General features: G+C 40.4%; 2 protein-coding genes and 1 long non-coding RNA gene across 8 annotated transcripts in view; 2 read left to right on the top strand and 1 right to left on the bottom strand.

Annotated features, from left to right (window-relative positions):
• Nucleotides 1–8,235, top strand: part of prkcab (protein kinase C, alpha, b) — a 110,627-nt gene extending 102,392 nt beyond the window's left edge. For 2 of the 3 annotated variants that reach the window (XM_054759453.1, XM_054759455.1), the window contains exons 15-18: nucleotides 364–444; nucleotides 1,462–1,569; nucleotides 1,927–2,067; nucleotides 4,296–8,235. In XM_054759453.1, coding sequence (XP_054615428.1) covers nucleotides 364–444; nucleotides 1,462–1,569; nucleotides 1,927–2,067; nucleotides 4,296–4,460 — 495 coding nt within the window. In that variant the 3' untranslated portion in view covers nucleotides 4,461–8,235. The remainder of the gene's footprint in view (nucleotides 1–363; nucleotides 445–1,461; nucleotides 1,570–1,926; nucleotides 2,068–4,295) is intronic. The other variant, XM_054759454.1, reaches the window with a different exon arrangement.
• Nucleotides 100–14,747, bottom strand: LOC129171112 (uncharacterized). 3 transcript variants are annotated; one of them, XR_008566740.1, is made up of 5 exons: nucleotides 13,710–14,747; nucleotides 11,198–13,508; nucleotides 10,922–11,092; nucleotides 1,884–2,107; nucleotides 100–1,801 (listed from the first exon to the last, which is right to left on the bottom strand). It is a non-coding gene; the product is annotated as an uncharacterized LOC129171112 (long non-coding RNA). The 3 variants fall into 3 exon arrangements; XR_008566741.1 differs by having other exon boundaries at nucleotides 12,905–13,508; nucleotides 13,710–14,735; XR_008566739.1 differs by having other exon boundaries at nucleotides 10,922–13,508.
• LOC129171106 (voltage-dependent calcium channel gamma-5 subunit-like) lies at nucleotides 8,407–14,752 on the top strand. 2 transcript variants are annotated; one of them, XM_054759473.1, is made up of 6 exons: nucleotides 8,407–9,885; nucleotides 10,803–11,012; nucleotides 12,993–13,079; nucleotides 13,151–13,291; nucleotides 13,368–13,513; nucleotides 14,322–14,752. In XM_054759473.1, exons 2-6 carry the CDS (start codon nucleotides 10,817–10,819, stop codon nucleotides 14,595–14,597), a joined length of 846 nt encoding a protein of 281 aa, XP_054615448.1. In that variant the 5' UTR covers nucleotides 8,407–9,885; nucleotides 10,803–10,816; the 3' UTR covers nucleotides 14,598–14,752. The 2 variants fall into 2 exon arrangements, with proteins under 2 accessions (XP_054615448.1, XP_054615447.1); XM_054759472.1 differs by having other exon boundaries at nucleotides 8,407–10,109.
• Nucleotides 14,753–15,959: the final 1,207 nt, after the last annotated feature.

Raw genomic sequence — 15,959 nt, 5'->3', positions numbered from 1 at the left:
TTGAGTACGCCTCAGCCCCTATTTGACTTGTTGTTGTTGTGCAACTCCTATGAAAGCATTGAAACATGACAAAGTGTTACTGAACATGAGTAGTTTATTTTTGTACTTTTTTCTGTGCTGATTATAAATTCAGGGAATGGCACAAATTGATACTTTTCGTGCAAAGTGCAGCTGCAGTTTTGTTCTTTTTTTGGCACGTCTATCTGATGGTCGTGCGTGTGCAGGCGTGGGAGGGAGATGTGCGACAGTAAATTGGATGTTAGGAGAAAAGCTCCTTTGTTAGCCTCTCTGAATAGCGGAGTTTGGATGACGTGGGTTTTTTTTCCAAGACTGGACTCATCCTCGTCTTCTTTTCTTGATCAGATTATAGCCTACCAGCCGTATGGAAAGTCAGTGGACTGGTGGGCTTATGGAGTTCTTCTCTACGAGATGCTGGCAGGACAGGTAAGAAGAACGGCCAAAGAAACACATCAGTAAAGGAACGGGCTGCTGGTTATTACATCACAGCATATCATAGCAATATCCAACCTGGCCTCTCGGGGCTTTGAGCCTCCAGGAATGACGTGAGATCAATTATATTGGATTTACCGTACGTCGTAAATATTTGGGGGTGGGGGGTGGTGGTGGGGGGGGGGGGTGTTCTCTCTGAAGCAACAATAAAACGCATTAACATTGTTTTTGAATTTTTCATATTTTTAATATGAAACATTTCAAATAGTATTTTTAAAATAAAAGTATTTATTTACATAAACCATATATATATTTTATTCATGTATTTTTTTAATTAATATTTTTTTAAAAGTCTGATATACATAAATTTCCTTGGGGGGGGTGGGTTCTACCTGAAGCAAGAATAAAATTCATTTCCATTGTTTTTTAATTTGTAACATTTTTAATATTAAACAACATTTCAAATAGTAGCATTTTTTCTATTTGTTTTAATATAATTGTTTATTTACATAAACCATATTTATGTTATAGTCATGTATTTTTATCATGTATTTATAAAAATAAAAAGTCTGATATACATCAATTTTCCTGCACAGCAACTTCATGGGAATTTTATTCAATTTTTTTAAATATAAAATTGTGTTTTATATCAACTCTATTGATTTCTATTTTATTTAGATATTTCTATTTATATATTTTGAAATATAGAAATAAAGTCAGAGAGACACAAATTTTCTATAAAGAATGATTTTTTACATAAAATATATTTATTTATATTGTAATTATTTTATGTAGATATTTATATTTATATATATATATTTTTAGAGAGAAATAACAGTTACATGAACTTTCTTGCGTTAGCAGCAACAGTGTTAGCATCGGTGCTAGTACTACATTTCTACTGGGTCCTCCACTGCTCTGTTTACATGCAATGCAAATCAGTCGGACACTAGCTTTTTTTAATTGTATTTCACATTAAATTGACTTGAATTTATGACATTTCCTTCACAGCCGCCGTTTGATGGCGAGGACGAGGACGAGCTCTTCCAGTCCATCATGGAGCACAACGTGTCCTACCCCAAGTCCATGTCCAAAGAAGCGGTGTCCATCTGCAAAGGGGTACGTATGGTATGGCACCTGTTCAAATAGGTAACAGTGTACATGCAGTAATGGGACAGGTACTGTACTTTCCTGGGTGAGTGTTATTGTCGTGTCCAGCTGCACCTCCAACACCCGGGTGTCACTTTGTGGGCATCGCCGTCATTGCCATTAGGAAGGAAATGAGCTTTCGGAGCTTATTTACACACTTGAGACGATCCGATATCATCCACTTGTTTGCTTCACATCTCATCTGCAAAATTAAAAATTGCCTCGAGATGAGAAATGGAGCTGTGGAAAAAAAAAAAAACACAATTTCCTGTGTGTACACATACGATCATGTAATAATGATGACATCACACTTGTCGTCCCTCCTAGCTGATGACCAAACATCCTTCAAAGCGTCTCGGCTGCGGGCCGGAGGGCGAGAGGGACATCAGGGAGCAGGCCTTCTTCCGACGCATCGACTGGGAGCGCCTGGCCAACAGGGAGATCCAACCACCGTTTAAGCCCAAAGTGGTACGAGTGTGTTGCTTCTTTGCTCTCATTCTGTCCAATTCTGAAAAATCAAAGGATGCGGGGGCCACTTCAATATTGTTACGTATTTAATTTTGTAAAAAGACTGAAAAAAAGCATTCTAAATATATATTTAAAGACAAATCTTTCTGTTAATAGCTGTTAGTATCAATATTTCAGCTTTTTCTCGTTACATTTTGCCTTTATGCTCTATTTTTCCCATTTTGCTGTTTTTTATTGTTTAATTTAATTTCTACAATGCCCCGCGGGCCAATAAAAAACAAGCCACGGGCCACAAATGGCCCCCCACGCCTCGCTTTGACCATCCCTGTGCTAGGGTGCACATCACATTTTAAAAAAAGACAACCTCTTTGAAAAGAATCCCAAAAATATGTTTTAAATTATAATGCAGACTTTTTAGAATAAGATTTTAATGAAATTGTGAGTCCATTTAAATGCACACATTTCCCCCCTCCCTTTTTTTAAGTCAGTGTCATCAGTTCCTATTTAATGAGTGTAACTGCAACTATTTTTTTAATAGTAAAAACTTAAATGATATTTTACTGTACATCCACAACATTGTATTGAATTTGCTGATTTTTAGGGTATTTTTTGCAACGCTACATATTTTTATTTAGCCACTTCCTATTTAGTCAGTGTTTTGATCCTTTTTTCTCACAATATTACATATTTTTTCATATTTCTAACTTTAAAACACAATGAAATGTTTTTTTAATCATAATACATTGTTTTAGTCTGTTAGTTTTTCATCATTAAAAGAAAATACTATTTATTTGCTATTACTACTATTGATTCTATGCATGTATGTGTTTTATTTATGCAGGTTTTCCAAACATTACTTATTAGATTTGGTGAGCTGTGCATGCAAACAGTAAGACAGCACTTGCTTCATTGCCTCGTGTCTCTACTGTACATTCTAAAAGAATTCCGTGAAAAACAGACATGCTTCTCCTTCTATTGCGTGCGAAAAATGATGCTAAAAACAGTAAAAAGCTGCGTGCGCCACCGCAGACGGAGTCAAACACCTCCTCCTCCAGGGAGACTCTCCCTTTAAGTGTGTATGCATGAATGGACGCGTATTGTATGTCTTCGTCACATACGCACAGCCTTCAAGCTGGATGTCAGCCGCAGACGCCCGCTTGCTGACATCTGGCACCTCATGGAAACACGCCCACAAACACAACAAACCCACCCAAATCATGCAAACAGAAATACGAAGGTCCAGTGTTGAACGGTTGACCATCATGAACTGTACAGGCAACGCTCTGTTCATTCCTGTTGTGAAAGGTGGTGCTTAGTGTAAATAACTGGTGGGAGGACTGACCGCATTAACGTGTATAGTATGTGCACATGGGCTTGTCGGCCTTTGACTTTGTGGATTATTTTGAGTCCTACTTATTTCTATCATGGTATCGTTCATCACCGCAGACTTTGATTCAGTGGATTATTTTCACTCCTACTAAGGCGGCAGTTATAATCAATACCTGGTGTGAGGCACGGTCATGTCTTCAGTACAGCGTCTGCTCTTGCACAAGCAAGCATCGCACTTTTAACTTTGTGGATTATTTTTATTTATTTATGGTGGTTATCATTAATAAAAAAAAGGCCGGAGAAGCAATTGCATTATTTACATGACTCATCTGCGTCGAATGTGCACGTGCCTGTGCATGATTACCTTGTCCTTTGACCTTGTGGATTATTTCAAGTCATTTATTCCTATTGTGCAAGGCAGCGGTTATCATTGGTTGATTATCATTTGGACTGATCCTATTAATTATATGACATGTACTCTATGCAGCGTGTGCTCATGTGTGAGCAAGCATACCACAGACTTTGATTTTGTGGATTATTTCTATGTACTTCTATTATGCAAGGTGGCAGTTATCGTTAATAACCGATTGCATTCATCATATGACTTGTCTTCGCTCGCATTCGTTCGTTTGTGCATGAGCGCCTCTGACACGTAGCACATGTCTGTCGCGTGTGCTCGTGTGGGTGAGCATACCGCTGATTTTGATTTGGTGGATTATTTGGAGTCTTTTATTTGTATAAGGTGGTGGTTATCCCTAATAACTGGTGCATAATCACATGAATGAGATGATGATATGGACTGTAAGGGATTATTTTGATCCTGTTTATTTCGATGATGCAAGGCGGTGGTTAGAATGAATTCTAATGAATAACTGGTATTTATTTTCTTTCTCCCTCAGTGCGGCAAGGGAGCTGAAAACTTCGACAAGTTCTTCACACGCACGCAGCCCGTCCTGACCCCGCCGGACCAGCTGGTGATCGCCAACATCGATCAGAGCGAGTTCGCAGGCTTCTCCTACATCAACCCTCAGTTCATCCACCCATCCCTGCACAGCGTGGTATGAGGAGGAGCAAAGGCAGAGCTCGGACTATCACCATGCTGACTACAAGACCTAATCCTCTGCGAAGTTCTGACATCTAGGTATTACTTCATGTATACTGCGTGCAGATATGACTGAGGAGCGCCCTCGGAGGCCACGTTGCATAGATCCCCACCCCCCAACAAGAAATCCTGCAGCCCTCGTGCTTTTCATTTTATTTTGTTCTCTCCTGCAAAATGTTGCAACGCACCAAAACAAGCATCCTCATTTCGTCTGTATATTTTCCCGATTTGAAACCAAACGAAGAGGTAGTACACAGTACAGTACATGCTGTCACATGCGTGCCAAAGTGGATGACTACTCCCATTTGCAGTTTGTGCTAATGAATCATCCCCAGACTGTTGTTATTTTTGTAGACCGCACATCATTCCAACACAACAGTCAACAGTGTTATCTGGTAAAGAGGCTATTTTGTATGCACACAGCTGCCGCATGCTTATTTTCTCACTCCGTATGAGCATTAGGATTGAGTGCTACGTGTAATCCTACATCACCTAAATGTTTGTATTCCACAAAAAGAAGCGTTTCTCCTCCCAATCTTGTAAATAAGCTCAAAAGACGTTTTATACGAAGAACTGAATGTGCTTTTTTTGGAACATTTCTACGTGTTTGACGACCTCCCCGACGGTGAGATTTGGCTTTGCTATCAGCAGCCGCTGTTGTTGCAGTTAATGGTGTCTCTAATATTTAGTCCTATAGTGTTACAGCAGCATTCCAAATCACAGTAAAGCATGGAGGATTCCTTTTTCCTGCGTGTGCATGCGTGTCAGGCGAGGCGTGATCGAAGCATGAACAAGAACCTTTGCATGATCCAGAGTATTCCTTCGAGGCGGAGCATGCGGTTTAATCTCTGTTCACTGTCTCACCCATGTCATGTAGCGCCAATTCTTCTACAAGATCGCTTCTTTGTTCATCCGGTGCCAAAAAAATCTCGTCCTGCTTCCAGTAGGTTCTGTTTTTAACTATTAAGGCGTCGACTGAGCTTCAGTGACAAATTTAAAGTCATCTGAATTAAACGTGAGTGTGATAACGCAGCTGTTGCAGCTCGGACCAAAATGAGAATGTTTACATGTCTCACATTGAGAATTTCTACGGGAGGAACGTGAGGTCATCAAATGTCGTCTCAAGAGGGGTAGAAAGTTCCTGGTAAATTTGCAGAATCTTTCCAGGGGAGCATCAACAGAGGAATTTGGGAAATGTTTCAAAGTTGGAGACTTACTGCATTTTACCTAATTTGATGACGTTTTATTCTTGTTTATTTTGGCATCATGGTCACAGGAAAACTAGCACATTTCACACATTTGATTTGTTTTCGGGGTTTTTTTTTGCATATTGATGACATTTTATTTTCTGCTGTTCATAGCGTTCAGGGAAATTGCACCCAATCCCAGTTGACTGATTAATTTATCAATTTTATTTGATTTATTTTCAGAATTGAATTGAATTCAACACAGTGAATGGGAATGAAGTGGTTGTTTACGGGAACTACTGTATATTGTATGCAAACATCATATGCATGCTAACTAATAACAATACCGGTTTGTTTTTTTTCCATTGAACAACAAAAACATGCATGTTAAATGAAATAAATGCATAAAATAGACTTCGCCTTCCTTTAAAGGATGCACGATAATGGTTCAAAAGTCAACCAAATTTTAATTACTTTTTTTTTTTGCCAATATTACCATAAATTCCTATGAATTCCCAATGTTAAGTTTCCAACTTTGAAAACGCCAGAGTTTTGCATCCCTCGTAGAGTCGTCGAGTCAGTCAGTCAGTCAGTGTGTGAAGCCACAAAGCGGTTGCAGTCAGACCCACGGGGATGTTTCTTTCTCTCTATGTTTCCTCTCACTGCTTCCCCAGCTTTGGTTCACCTGACTCTTCTTCTTCTTCTTCTTGTTCCTCTGTTCCTTGTGTTCTATGGCTGATACTGTGTATGAATAAAATAGGAAAAATATGCACCTATTTGTCAGCGTGGGACTGATTTATTATTGCATGAAAATGATAATATTGTTATTATAGTGTATATTGAATGAAACACACTGAGCTGAGGGGTAACTTCAGAGGGAAGTTGATACATAAAGTGTACTATTTACAGTGTTCCCTCGCTCTATCGCGCTTCACCAATCGCTGTTACAGGCCGGGCCTGGCCCTTTAAGAAGAATTGTATTGTGGGAAGATGAGTGTCTGGTTTTCTGATGGTTTTCTGCGTCCTGATTGGCTGTAGACCATTGTCGATCAATCTCCGTGTCTCCCGCGTCATCGCGAGCTTGCAAATGAATCTTCGGTTCGTCTGCAGCAATACTGTATGTTTTAACAAGGATACCCAAAACGCTAGGGTACAGCGGAACGGCGCCAGGACGAAAAGGCACACTCACAGGAGCGAAATATGAGTGAGTGACTTAATAATTTTTGTGTTGATTATTAAAATGTGTTTGGGAGAGAAACGTGAGAAAATGTTATTGTCTGTCGGAGAAAAGTGTATGGCAGGTTTTACCGCCTTAAAACATATAATAATTGTAAAAAAAAAAAAAATGAAGTGGGCTACTTCACGGATTTCACGTATTGAGGGCTATTTTGGGAACCTATGCCCCGCAATAAACGAGGGAACACTCTTACTGAAGTTCAAGTCGTACATGACAAAGTTGATATGAATATATAGTATGTTTTTATAATTAAAAACATACTTTTTTATCACAAAAAAAACTTTTATTTTGCCGTAGTTTAAAAAGCAATCTGGGAATAACGAGGGAAAGGCTTCTTGAGACGTCATCTGTACTTCTGTGAAGAAGCTGTTGGACGTTTCGCTCCTCATCCGAAAATGATGCTCTCCAACATAGAGCGGAACAAATACCAACTAGTGCTGAGGGAAGGAAAAAGGAGACACAACATGTCCAGAGAGCGCTCTCAACCTGTGGGTACCCGCGGTGGGCTTTTAACAAATGTCAAAAGAAGAGAGTAGGGAAAGAAACCCAAAAACCCACAGAAGCAAAAAGGAGAGGAGTGGTAGTCCCTTATGTAGCTGGGGTCTCCGAAAAACTCCAGAGGATCTTATGGCAACACAAAATTCCAACCTATTTTAAACCAGTAAATACCCTGAGACAAAAATGAGTGCATCCTAAAGACAAGGCTCCAAACCAGAAACAGAGCAATGTGGTCTATTCCATCCACTGTAAAGATGAGGAATGCAAAGAGCACTACATTGGGGAAACTAAGCAAATGCTCCAAAAAAGGCTTTATCAACATCGCAGGGACAATGCTAGTGGTCCTCAATCAGCAGTACATCTACACCTTAAAGCTACCAATCACTCTTTTCAGGACAGCGAGGTAAAGATTTTGGCCAAAGAAAACAGATGGTTTGAAAGAGGAGTAAAGGAAGCTATTTTTGTCAAACAACAGAACCCATCATTGAATCGGAATGGTGGTTTGAGGTTTAATTTGGACCCTGTGTTCAGCAGGTTACTGAGACCAAAACCCACAGCTCTTAGTCTTGCAAATGAGGTGGAGTCATACCCAACTACAGGGAGCTACACTTCCCTTTTATCGGAGGTGCTAATGTAAGGAGAAGATTAGACCACAACTCCGCCCAGGCTTAGTGTAAGGAACCAATAGGAGGAGGGTGTTGGCACACCAATTCCGCCCACTCTTACTGTATTTAAGGCCTAGGCTACCAGCACTTGTTAGTCCGCTGACGAAGCTCTTCGGATGAGGAGCGAAACGTCCGACACCTTCTTCACAGAAGTACAGATGACGTCTCAAGAAGCCTTTCCCTTGTTGGACAAGGATGCTTTTTTTTTTATCTTGCTTCCATGGAGCTTTTCTGGTCCGGGAGGTGAGAGAAACCTCCCACACCAATATTTGGGGGGGGGGGGCATTGGGAGAAAATGTATCAATAAAAGCTCAGTTAAGTCACATTCTGGTCCTAGTAAAATGCTGTTTCATTTATTTTTCGTTTTAATATGTATAGTATTTTGTTGTATCATATACGTAAAACAATGTATGGAATGAATTTGTAACACAATAATATTATAAATGTTATTATTACTAGGGGTGTCACGAGATCAATCGGTGACAAGATTTTTTGTTTGGAGAAAAGCTGTCTTGCGACAAACAGGGCAGCCGCAAGCCAATCAGACTGTGAACTCGGTATTGCCAACTTGGTGATTTTGTCGCAAAAATTTTCACAAAAGCGCCTTTTTTTTGTCGTCGTTGGAGAGTTTCCTGTTACTTGGGGATTTAAAAATGAAAGCACGTATTGTTCTACAGTTTCGGTTCTCACTGAGCAGCAGCGGGTAAAGCAGTCACAAGCCGCCCGTGCACAGTCAGCTTGCGCGGCTCACTCTGAGCATAGTTGAGCTCTACGCATCCACGAATCACGCTTGCGCGAGGTGCGATGCCGCCGCCATGGATCTCGCCTCTTTTACATAGCAAGATCTAAAACGTAACATTTCTTAACCTTTATTAAATGACTACTCATTACACTCACGCCTCGTTCGGACTCGCTCACTTGAGTGTGTCGGAACGTGTGATGGAAGAACGTTGTGTGATAAATGAAACAATCAGAGGCGAGTCCAGATGTAATTATTACGCTGTCTGGACCTTGAGAGCCGCTGGCCAGGATAAAATATTAAAAACATTTTATTTTGATGAAGTGGCGGCCAATTTTAAATGAACAAACCAAGAATCAAGTTTATTTGTAGTTCTTGACGTAATTAAGGTGTTTTTACTCACTTTTTGGCAACAGTGCACATGGTTTTGTGACATAAAAAAATGTGTCCAGTTAAATTTTTGTCATTGTACTTTTCTTACAATTAATGTTAAAATCTCATCTCGTCTCGTTCTTGGTGGACTCAAACTCCTGTATCGTCTCGTCTCATGAGCGGACACCCCTAATTATTTCAAAGATTTTAATATGTGCTTTTTTTGTTTGCATTTCTGTTGCTCATTACCGGATTTGACATCTGCATGCTGGCAAAATAACGCAAATCTTGCAATTAAAATAGTACAAGATCATTATGTGCCATGAGTGTTAACCTAGACGTGCCTTATAGATGTCTTCTGGACTCCTGAGGAACATTCATTGAAGTCTTATAGAGGAAATACGGGTAAATATAATTAACAGTCAGGGAGCTGCCCGTGGTCCTGAAATACTTTCCTTTCCTCGTCTTTCTTTCTCTCGCTCTCTCTCTCTCTCTCTCTCTCTGGTAAAGTGTGTGTGTTTGCATTGAGCGGCAGAAGATGAAGAGACACTGAAGGCATCGCGTTGCCTTCACCCTCGCAGCTCTCCTCATGCAGGAATCTTTAGCTTGTTCTCTCACACTGGCAGAAAATCCAAACCTAGCGTTCTTGGCACGCCTGACATCATAAACTAGGATTACGTCATCAGTAGGTAAGCATGTTGCTCTTGTTCTTTCCGTTGCTCATAAATCACGTCTGTTAAAACACTTTTGTTTTTCTTCTTTGTCCTTATTCTACTGCTTGCATGTGTGAGTAACAGGAAGAAAAGCGGCGTCTGGCGCCACCTGTCGGTTTGCACGTAGAAATCTTTCCACCCCAAATATAAGACGACTTTCTTCTCTGGAAGAAATGTCCTCTAATATTCATGTCTATATGGTATTTCACATGCATGACCACTGCTGTGATGCTTTCTTCTAGGCTGCGTGACGCCACTAGGGGGCATATTTACATGGGCTTTAGTGATTGCTATGATATGCTGTGATGCATTCATATTTCTCTGTGTTCAACACACACTTTCTGAGGCTAACTGTACTTATGGCTGTATTATCATTTTAATGATGATGATTATTTTGTTATTAATTGTATTTATAACTGTATATATAATTGTATTATAATTGATTTTCAACTGTGTTATCATTATTGTCTGTCGAGTCAGTCTTCTATTTGTATACACATTTTACGGTACATAGTATGGTACGTTTTCTGTTATAGTAGCGTGTAATATGTAGTATGTAGTATGTAATATGTAATATTGCCCAATGAAAAGCATGTGCATCCAAATTATTCAGAAAATGGAACAAAATAAATGTTTTATATGGTTTATGTTATTATGTGTTTTGTATGTATTGGATTTATTTTTGTACGACATTTGTTACTGATAAAATAAAAAAAAATAATAATAATCTGGAGCTACAGCATAGGTTTTTTTAATGGACAATATTCTATATATCCAGTATATTACATTGAATAATGTCATAATTATTGCATGTGAATGCAGCATGTAATGAAAGAAGACATGATTACTACTAGTGGAAGGTGCTGATTAGTAATTGTTATCACTTGTTGCAGTGGAGGTTGTTGCCATGGGTGCGTGCAGCAGGAAGGCCCTGACTTTGCTCAGCAGCGTGTTTGCAATTAGCGGCTTAGCCCTGCTGGGGGTGGCAGTCAGTACAGACTACTGGTTGTACCTGGAAGAAGGCGTCATCGTGCCCGTCAACCAGAGCGCCGACATCAGGAGCTCGCTGCACTCCGGCCTCTGGAGGGTCTGCTTCCTGACGGGTGGGTAACAAAGCCTCTTTGTGTGTCACAGCTCCAAATGTGGACGCCACAGGAAGATGATGACGTCAGCATCACTGCAGCTTCCACAAAGAATGACACGAGATGACCTGCTAGCAGTGGGACTTGTTTGACAATCAATGGGTTACATCATGGCTATTTAACTACTGCTGTTTTTATAGACTTACTGTACTGCCAAAATGCCAGTCAAAGATCCTCTAGAAGACAGGAGTGCTCTGCTTTTTTATGGACTTGCTCTACTGCAAAATGCTAGTCAAAGATCCTCCATAAAACAAGAGCGTGCTTTTAAGGGCCCACTGCAAGAACACTTGTCAGAGATCCTCTATAAGAGAGGAGTGGTCTGTTGCTTTTAAGGGCCTAGTGTAAAACCACTAGTCAAGGACCCTCTATAAGACATGAGCACTCTTCTGTTTTTAAGGGTCTACTGCAAAAACGTTTGTCAAAGATCCTCTATAAGACAGCAGCGCTCTGCCGTTTATAAGGACGTACTGGAGAGACACTTGTCAAAGATCCTCTATAACCTAGTGTCCCAGAGTGGGGTACATGTACCCCCGGGGTACCCCAGTTGTCATTGTCATAGGGGGTACGTGAATAAAAAACGAAAAACAATTAGCGCCTAACACTCACAATTATGAGTGCGCCTGAACGCCTCACAGCACAAGCAGAACAGAGCAGGAAGTTGTTCATTGCTGTGTGTGCATCATATGACCAAATAAGTACGTTTGATGATCATATGGTGCACCCGCAGCGGTCGAAAATTAGGCTTTACGTATTGGTTGTACGTATTTTTGTACTTTGGATACTGCTTTATTATGATTGTTAAAACTTTCCCCTGGTCAAAGAGCCTTTATAAGACAGGAGCACTTTGCTGTTGTTGAATACCTATTGCAAAAACACTTGTCAAAGATCCTCTATACTGTAAGGCAGAAGTGCTCTGCTGTTTTTAAGTATCTACTGCAAAAAAGCTAGTCAAAGAGCCTTTATAAAGACAGGAGCGCTTTGCTGTTGTTGAGTATATATTGCAAAAATTCTTTTCAAAGATCCCCTGTAAGACAGCAGCATTCTGCTGTTTTTGAAGACCTACTGCAAAAATGCTCGTCAAAGATCCTCTATAAGAGAAGAGCGCTCTGCTGTTTTTATGGGCCTACTGCAAAAACACTTGTCAAAGAGGCAGAAGTGCTCTGTTGTTTTTAAGTACCTAATGCAAAAGCGGTCATCAAAGATCCACTACAAGACAGCAGTGTTCTGCTGTTTTTGAGGACCTACTGCAAAAAATCCAGTCAAAGAGCCTTTATAAGACAGGAGCGCTTTGCTGTCGTTGAGTATCTATTGCAAAAATGCTTGTCAAAAATTCCCTGTAAGACAGCAGCATGCTGCTGTTTTTGAGGACCTACTGCAAAAATGCTCATCAAAGATCCTCTATGAGGCAGAAGTGCTCTGCTGTTTTTTAAGTACCAAAAACGCCCCATAAAGTATAAGACAGCAGTGCTTTGCTGTTTTTGAGGACCAACTACAAAAAAGCTAGTCAAAGAGCCTTTGTAAGACAGGACTGCTTTGCATTTGTTGAAAAAAGCTTGTCTGTAACAGAGCAGCATTCTGCTGTTTTTGAGGACCTACTGCAAAAACACTTGTTAAAGATCCTCTATAAGGCAGAAGTGCTCTGCTGTTTTTAAGTATCTACTGCAAAAACGCTCATCAAAGAGCCACTATAAGACAGCAGTACTCTGCTGTTTTTGAGGACCTACTGCAAAAATGCTCATCAAAGATCCTCTGTAAAACAAGAGTGCTTTGCTGTTTTTGAGTACCGATTGCAAAAATGCTCTATAAGACAGTAGCATTCTGCTGTTTTTGAGGACCTACTGCAAAAGGCTCACCAAAGATCCTCTATAAGACATGAGTGGTCTGCTGCTCTGAAGGACCTACTGCATAAATGCTGGTCAAAGATCCTCCTGTGTGTTTTAGGAGGCGAGGCAGGTGGATGCTTCACCATTGAGTACATGATGCCTGCCAATGTCAAGTTCACGTCAGAGTCCACAGTCAATATCCTGAGTGAGTAGATGACTTCCACTGCGGAAAGTAAAATGTATCAGTGCTACTTGAAATGATGACTTTCCTTCTAGAGATGATCCGCTCAGCGACTCCTTTCCCCGTGGTCAGCCTCTTCTTTATGTTCATCGGCTTCGTCCTCAACAACATCGGCCACGTCAGGCCCCATCACACCATCCTGGCTTTTGTTTCAGGAATCTTCTTCATCCTGTCAGGTATGCTGAGCATCCATCCTCTATTTCTCATCCTGTGTGTGTTCTTCTAGATCTCATCATGGTCTGTGTGTCCCAGGTCTGGCTCTGGTGGTGGGTCTGGTGCTGTACATATCCAGCATCAACGATGAGGTGTTGAACAGGACCAGAAGCCACGAGGTCTACTTTAAGTACAAGTATGGATGGTCCTTTGCCTTTGCTGCCATCTCCTTCCTGCTCACTGAGGTGAGAAGAACCTCACTATAAATGTTTATCACTCTACTCATTCTACAAATACAAATACTACTCATTTACTTTTTATAGGAATAGGCTGAGAGTTCAAGTATGGTTAGGGTTTTGGTTAAATGGATAGTTCGATTTTTTTTTACATGAAGTAGTATGACATCCCCATCAGCAGTGGACTGTTCCAACAGTGACTTACCCATTTGTTCCCGCGAGTCCAGTTCTGGTCGGATTTTCGTGACGAGGAACGTTGTTCTGCTTAGCTGATGGGTCATTTAAGTAAGGAGTTTGGCTTCTCAGGCAGAACAAACGGCCAACATGTTAACATGATAGCGAGCGATATGAACGCGACCTTCTTGGCCAACTAGCAAAACACCGTGGAGGACGTCCAAGCGCTCATGGAGTGACAGCTGGGATGGGCAATCACAGGTTAGCAAGATACGGAAAGAGCCAATCGACGAGCTTGCGGTCTTCGAATTGAGCGACCGTTTTCCGCTTGGTCTTAGTGCCTGGAATGTATCAATTTCCATTTAATATAGCGTTGCAGTGAAGCGCAACCGCAAATAACTAAATAAACGGTCGTTCATTGGCCAATTTTTGGTCGGTTCACCGACCAAACCTCCCGATGGCCAATCCAGCCCTGGGCAGGATTGGGTTTAAGGTTGGAGTTAAAGGTCAGGGTTATTATTGTTGAGTTTGGGTTTGTGTAAACGGTGGTGTTGTGGTTACGGTTTGGAGAAGGATTAGGGTTGGCTGAGGGGTAGATAATGTGGATGCCCTGCTTTAACTTCACACTTACTCTTTGTGCCAGAGCGCAGGTGTCATGTCGGTCTACTTGTTCATGAAGCGGTACACAGCAGAGATCTACAGACCTCGCCATCACACATTCTACAGACCTCGCCTCAGCAACTGCTCAGACCACTCGGGTCACTTCCTGCACCCGGAGGTGTGGTCAAGGGGCCGCAGTGCCTCCGACATCTCTAGCGAGGCCTCCTCCATCCAGATGGGCGCCAGTAACCCTGCTCTCCTCAAATGCCCTGACTATGAGGGGGACGCTGGAGGTCACATTTTGACGCACATGCTGTGATTGGCTGTGCATTTTAAAATGAAGAGTTTTGGATTTGTTCACTTTATATATTTGTATTTTGTTGTTACACCCAGGAGGCAGCAGAGGGCGTGCTCTCCTCATTAATCTCAATGATTCATTTATGCCTTTACCGCTTAATGTCCTGCTACTTTTGTTAATAAAGTGAATTTGTGTAATTTAATGACTTAAAATAAAGTATGCGAGAATGACATGGATCTGCATAATTCATCAATGCTCACTAATCATGCAAATATGTAATAATGAATGCATCCGGTGTAAGCTTGATGTATACTTTATGTAAGATACACGTAAACGTAACCAATAGCGTTCACATAATAAGAGAATATAAAAGTTAACGCAACTCTCAGCCCACAGGGGGCAGTAGAAGTCAATAATGCGCCTTGACCACAAGGCTTTTCATTATTAGAATTTACAATCACATAGAAAACTACTCATTTATCATTTTCTATCATAGTCATACCTGATATACTATAGTCATTACCAGTTACTTGAATGCATCTCCCACACACATCAGTCATGGCTTTTTAAAACAGCAATGTCACAGTTATTGACCAATATTCTCATCACACTATTATATAGAGATTTTTAGGGTTATGTTTAAGGCTTTTTTTGTACTAGACCACCCCAAACTGATGCACACCAATCGGTGCAAACAAGTCACACACTGGTGTGCATACATAAACATATACATCATATATACATACATAACTTAGGCGTACGCACATTTTACAGGCGGTTCACAAATTGAAATAAATATAATAAAAAATGATAGTCAGGTTATATTTTCGTACAGGAACACAAAAAGCAAGCAAAGATCGGTGAGGTTACATGCCAACATCATCACAACAACATGTGGACGTTCACTGACAGGGCAGAGACAGGAAAAAAAGCTTAATTGGACTGGTGCCCCCACTGGGCCGCTACCTTTCTATAAGACCGGACATCACCAAGAAGTATTAGGGCACAGTCAAAAGAAAAGAAACAAAAAGAGAAAAAAAACGTGGACTATTAAGAGAGTAAATTCATATTTTTTAATGAGAAAAATTGTAATTTTGAACATAAAGTTGTATTTTTTTTTATAATTCAACTTAAGGTTACATGAATAGACTCCGATAAAGAAACATTTTTGAATAGTACAAAAATAGTCAGATTTTTTTTTTTTTACAAATAAAAAAAAAATGTATTTTCTTTCAAATTTCTAATTTTACCCCCAAAAAATCAAGTCATATTTTTAAGATTTAAAAAAACACATCATATTGGTACCTTATTTGCGTAGTTAGGACTTTTTTTGTTGTGATAGTACAACTTTGTCTACCATTACGACTTTTTCCTTCAAAAAAA

The sequence above is a fragment of the Dunckerocampus dactyliophorus genome, chromosome 18 (assembly GCF_027744805.1).
Source record: "Dunckerocampus dactyliophorus isolate RoL2022-P2 chromosome 18, RoL_Ddac_1.1, whole genome shotgun sequence".
In the NCBI taxonomy this organism is placed as follows: Eukaryota; Metazoa; Chordata; class Actinopteri; order Syngnathiformes; family Syngnathidae; genus Dunckerocampus; species Dunckerocampus dactyliophorus.
The sequence above is the reverse complement of the archived record's forward strand: the minus strand, read 5'-3'. Positions and strand labels throughout refer to the sequence as shown.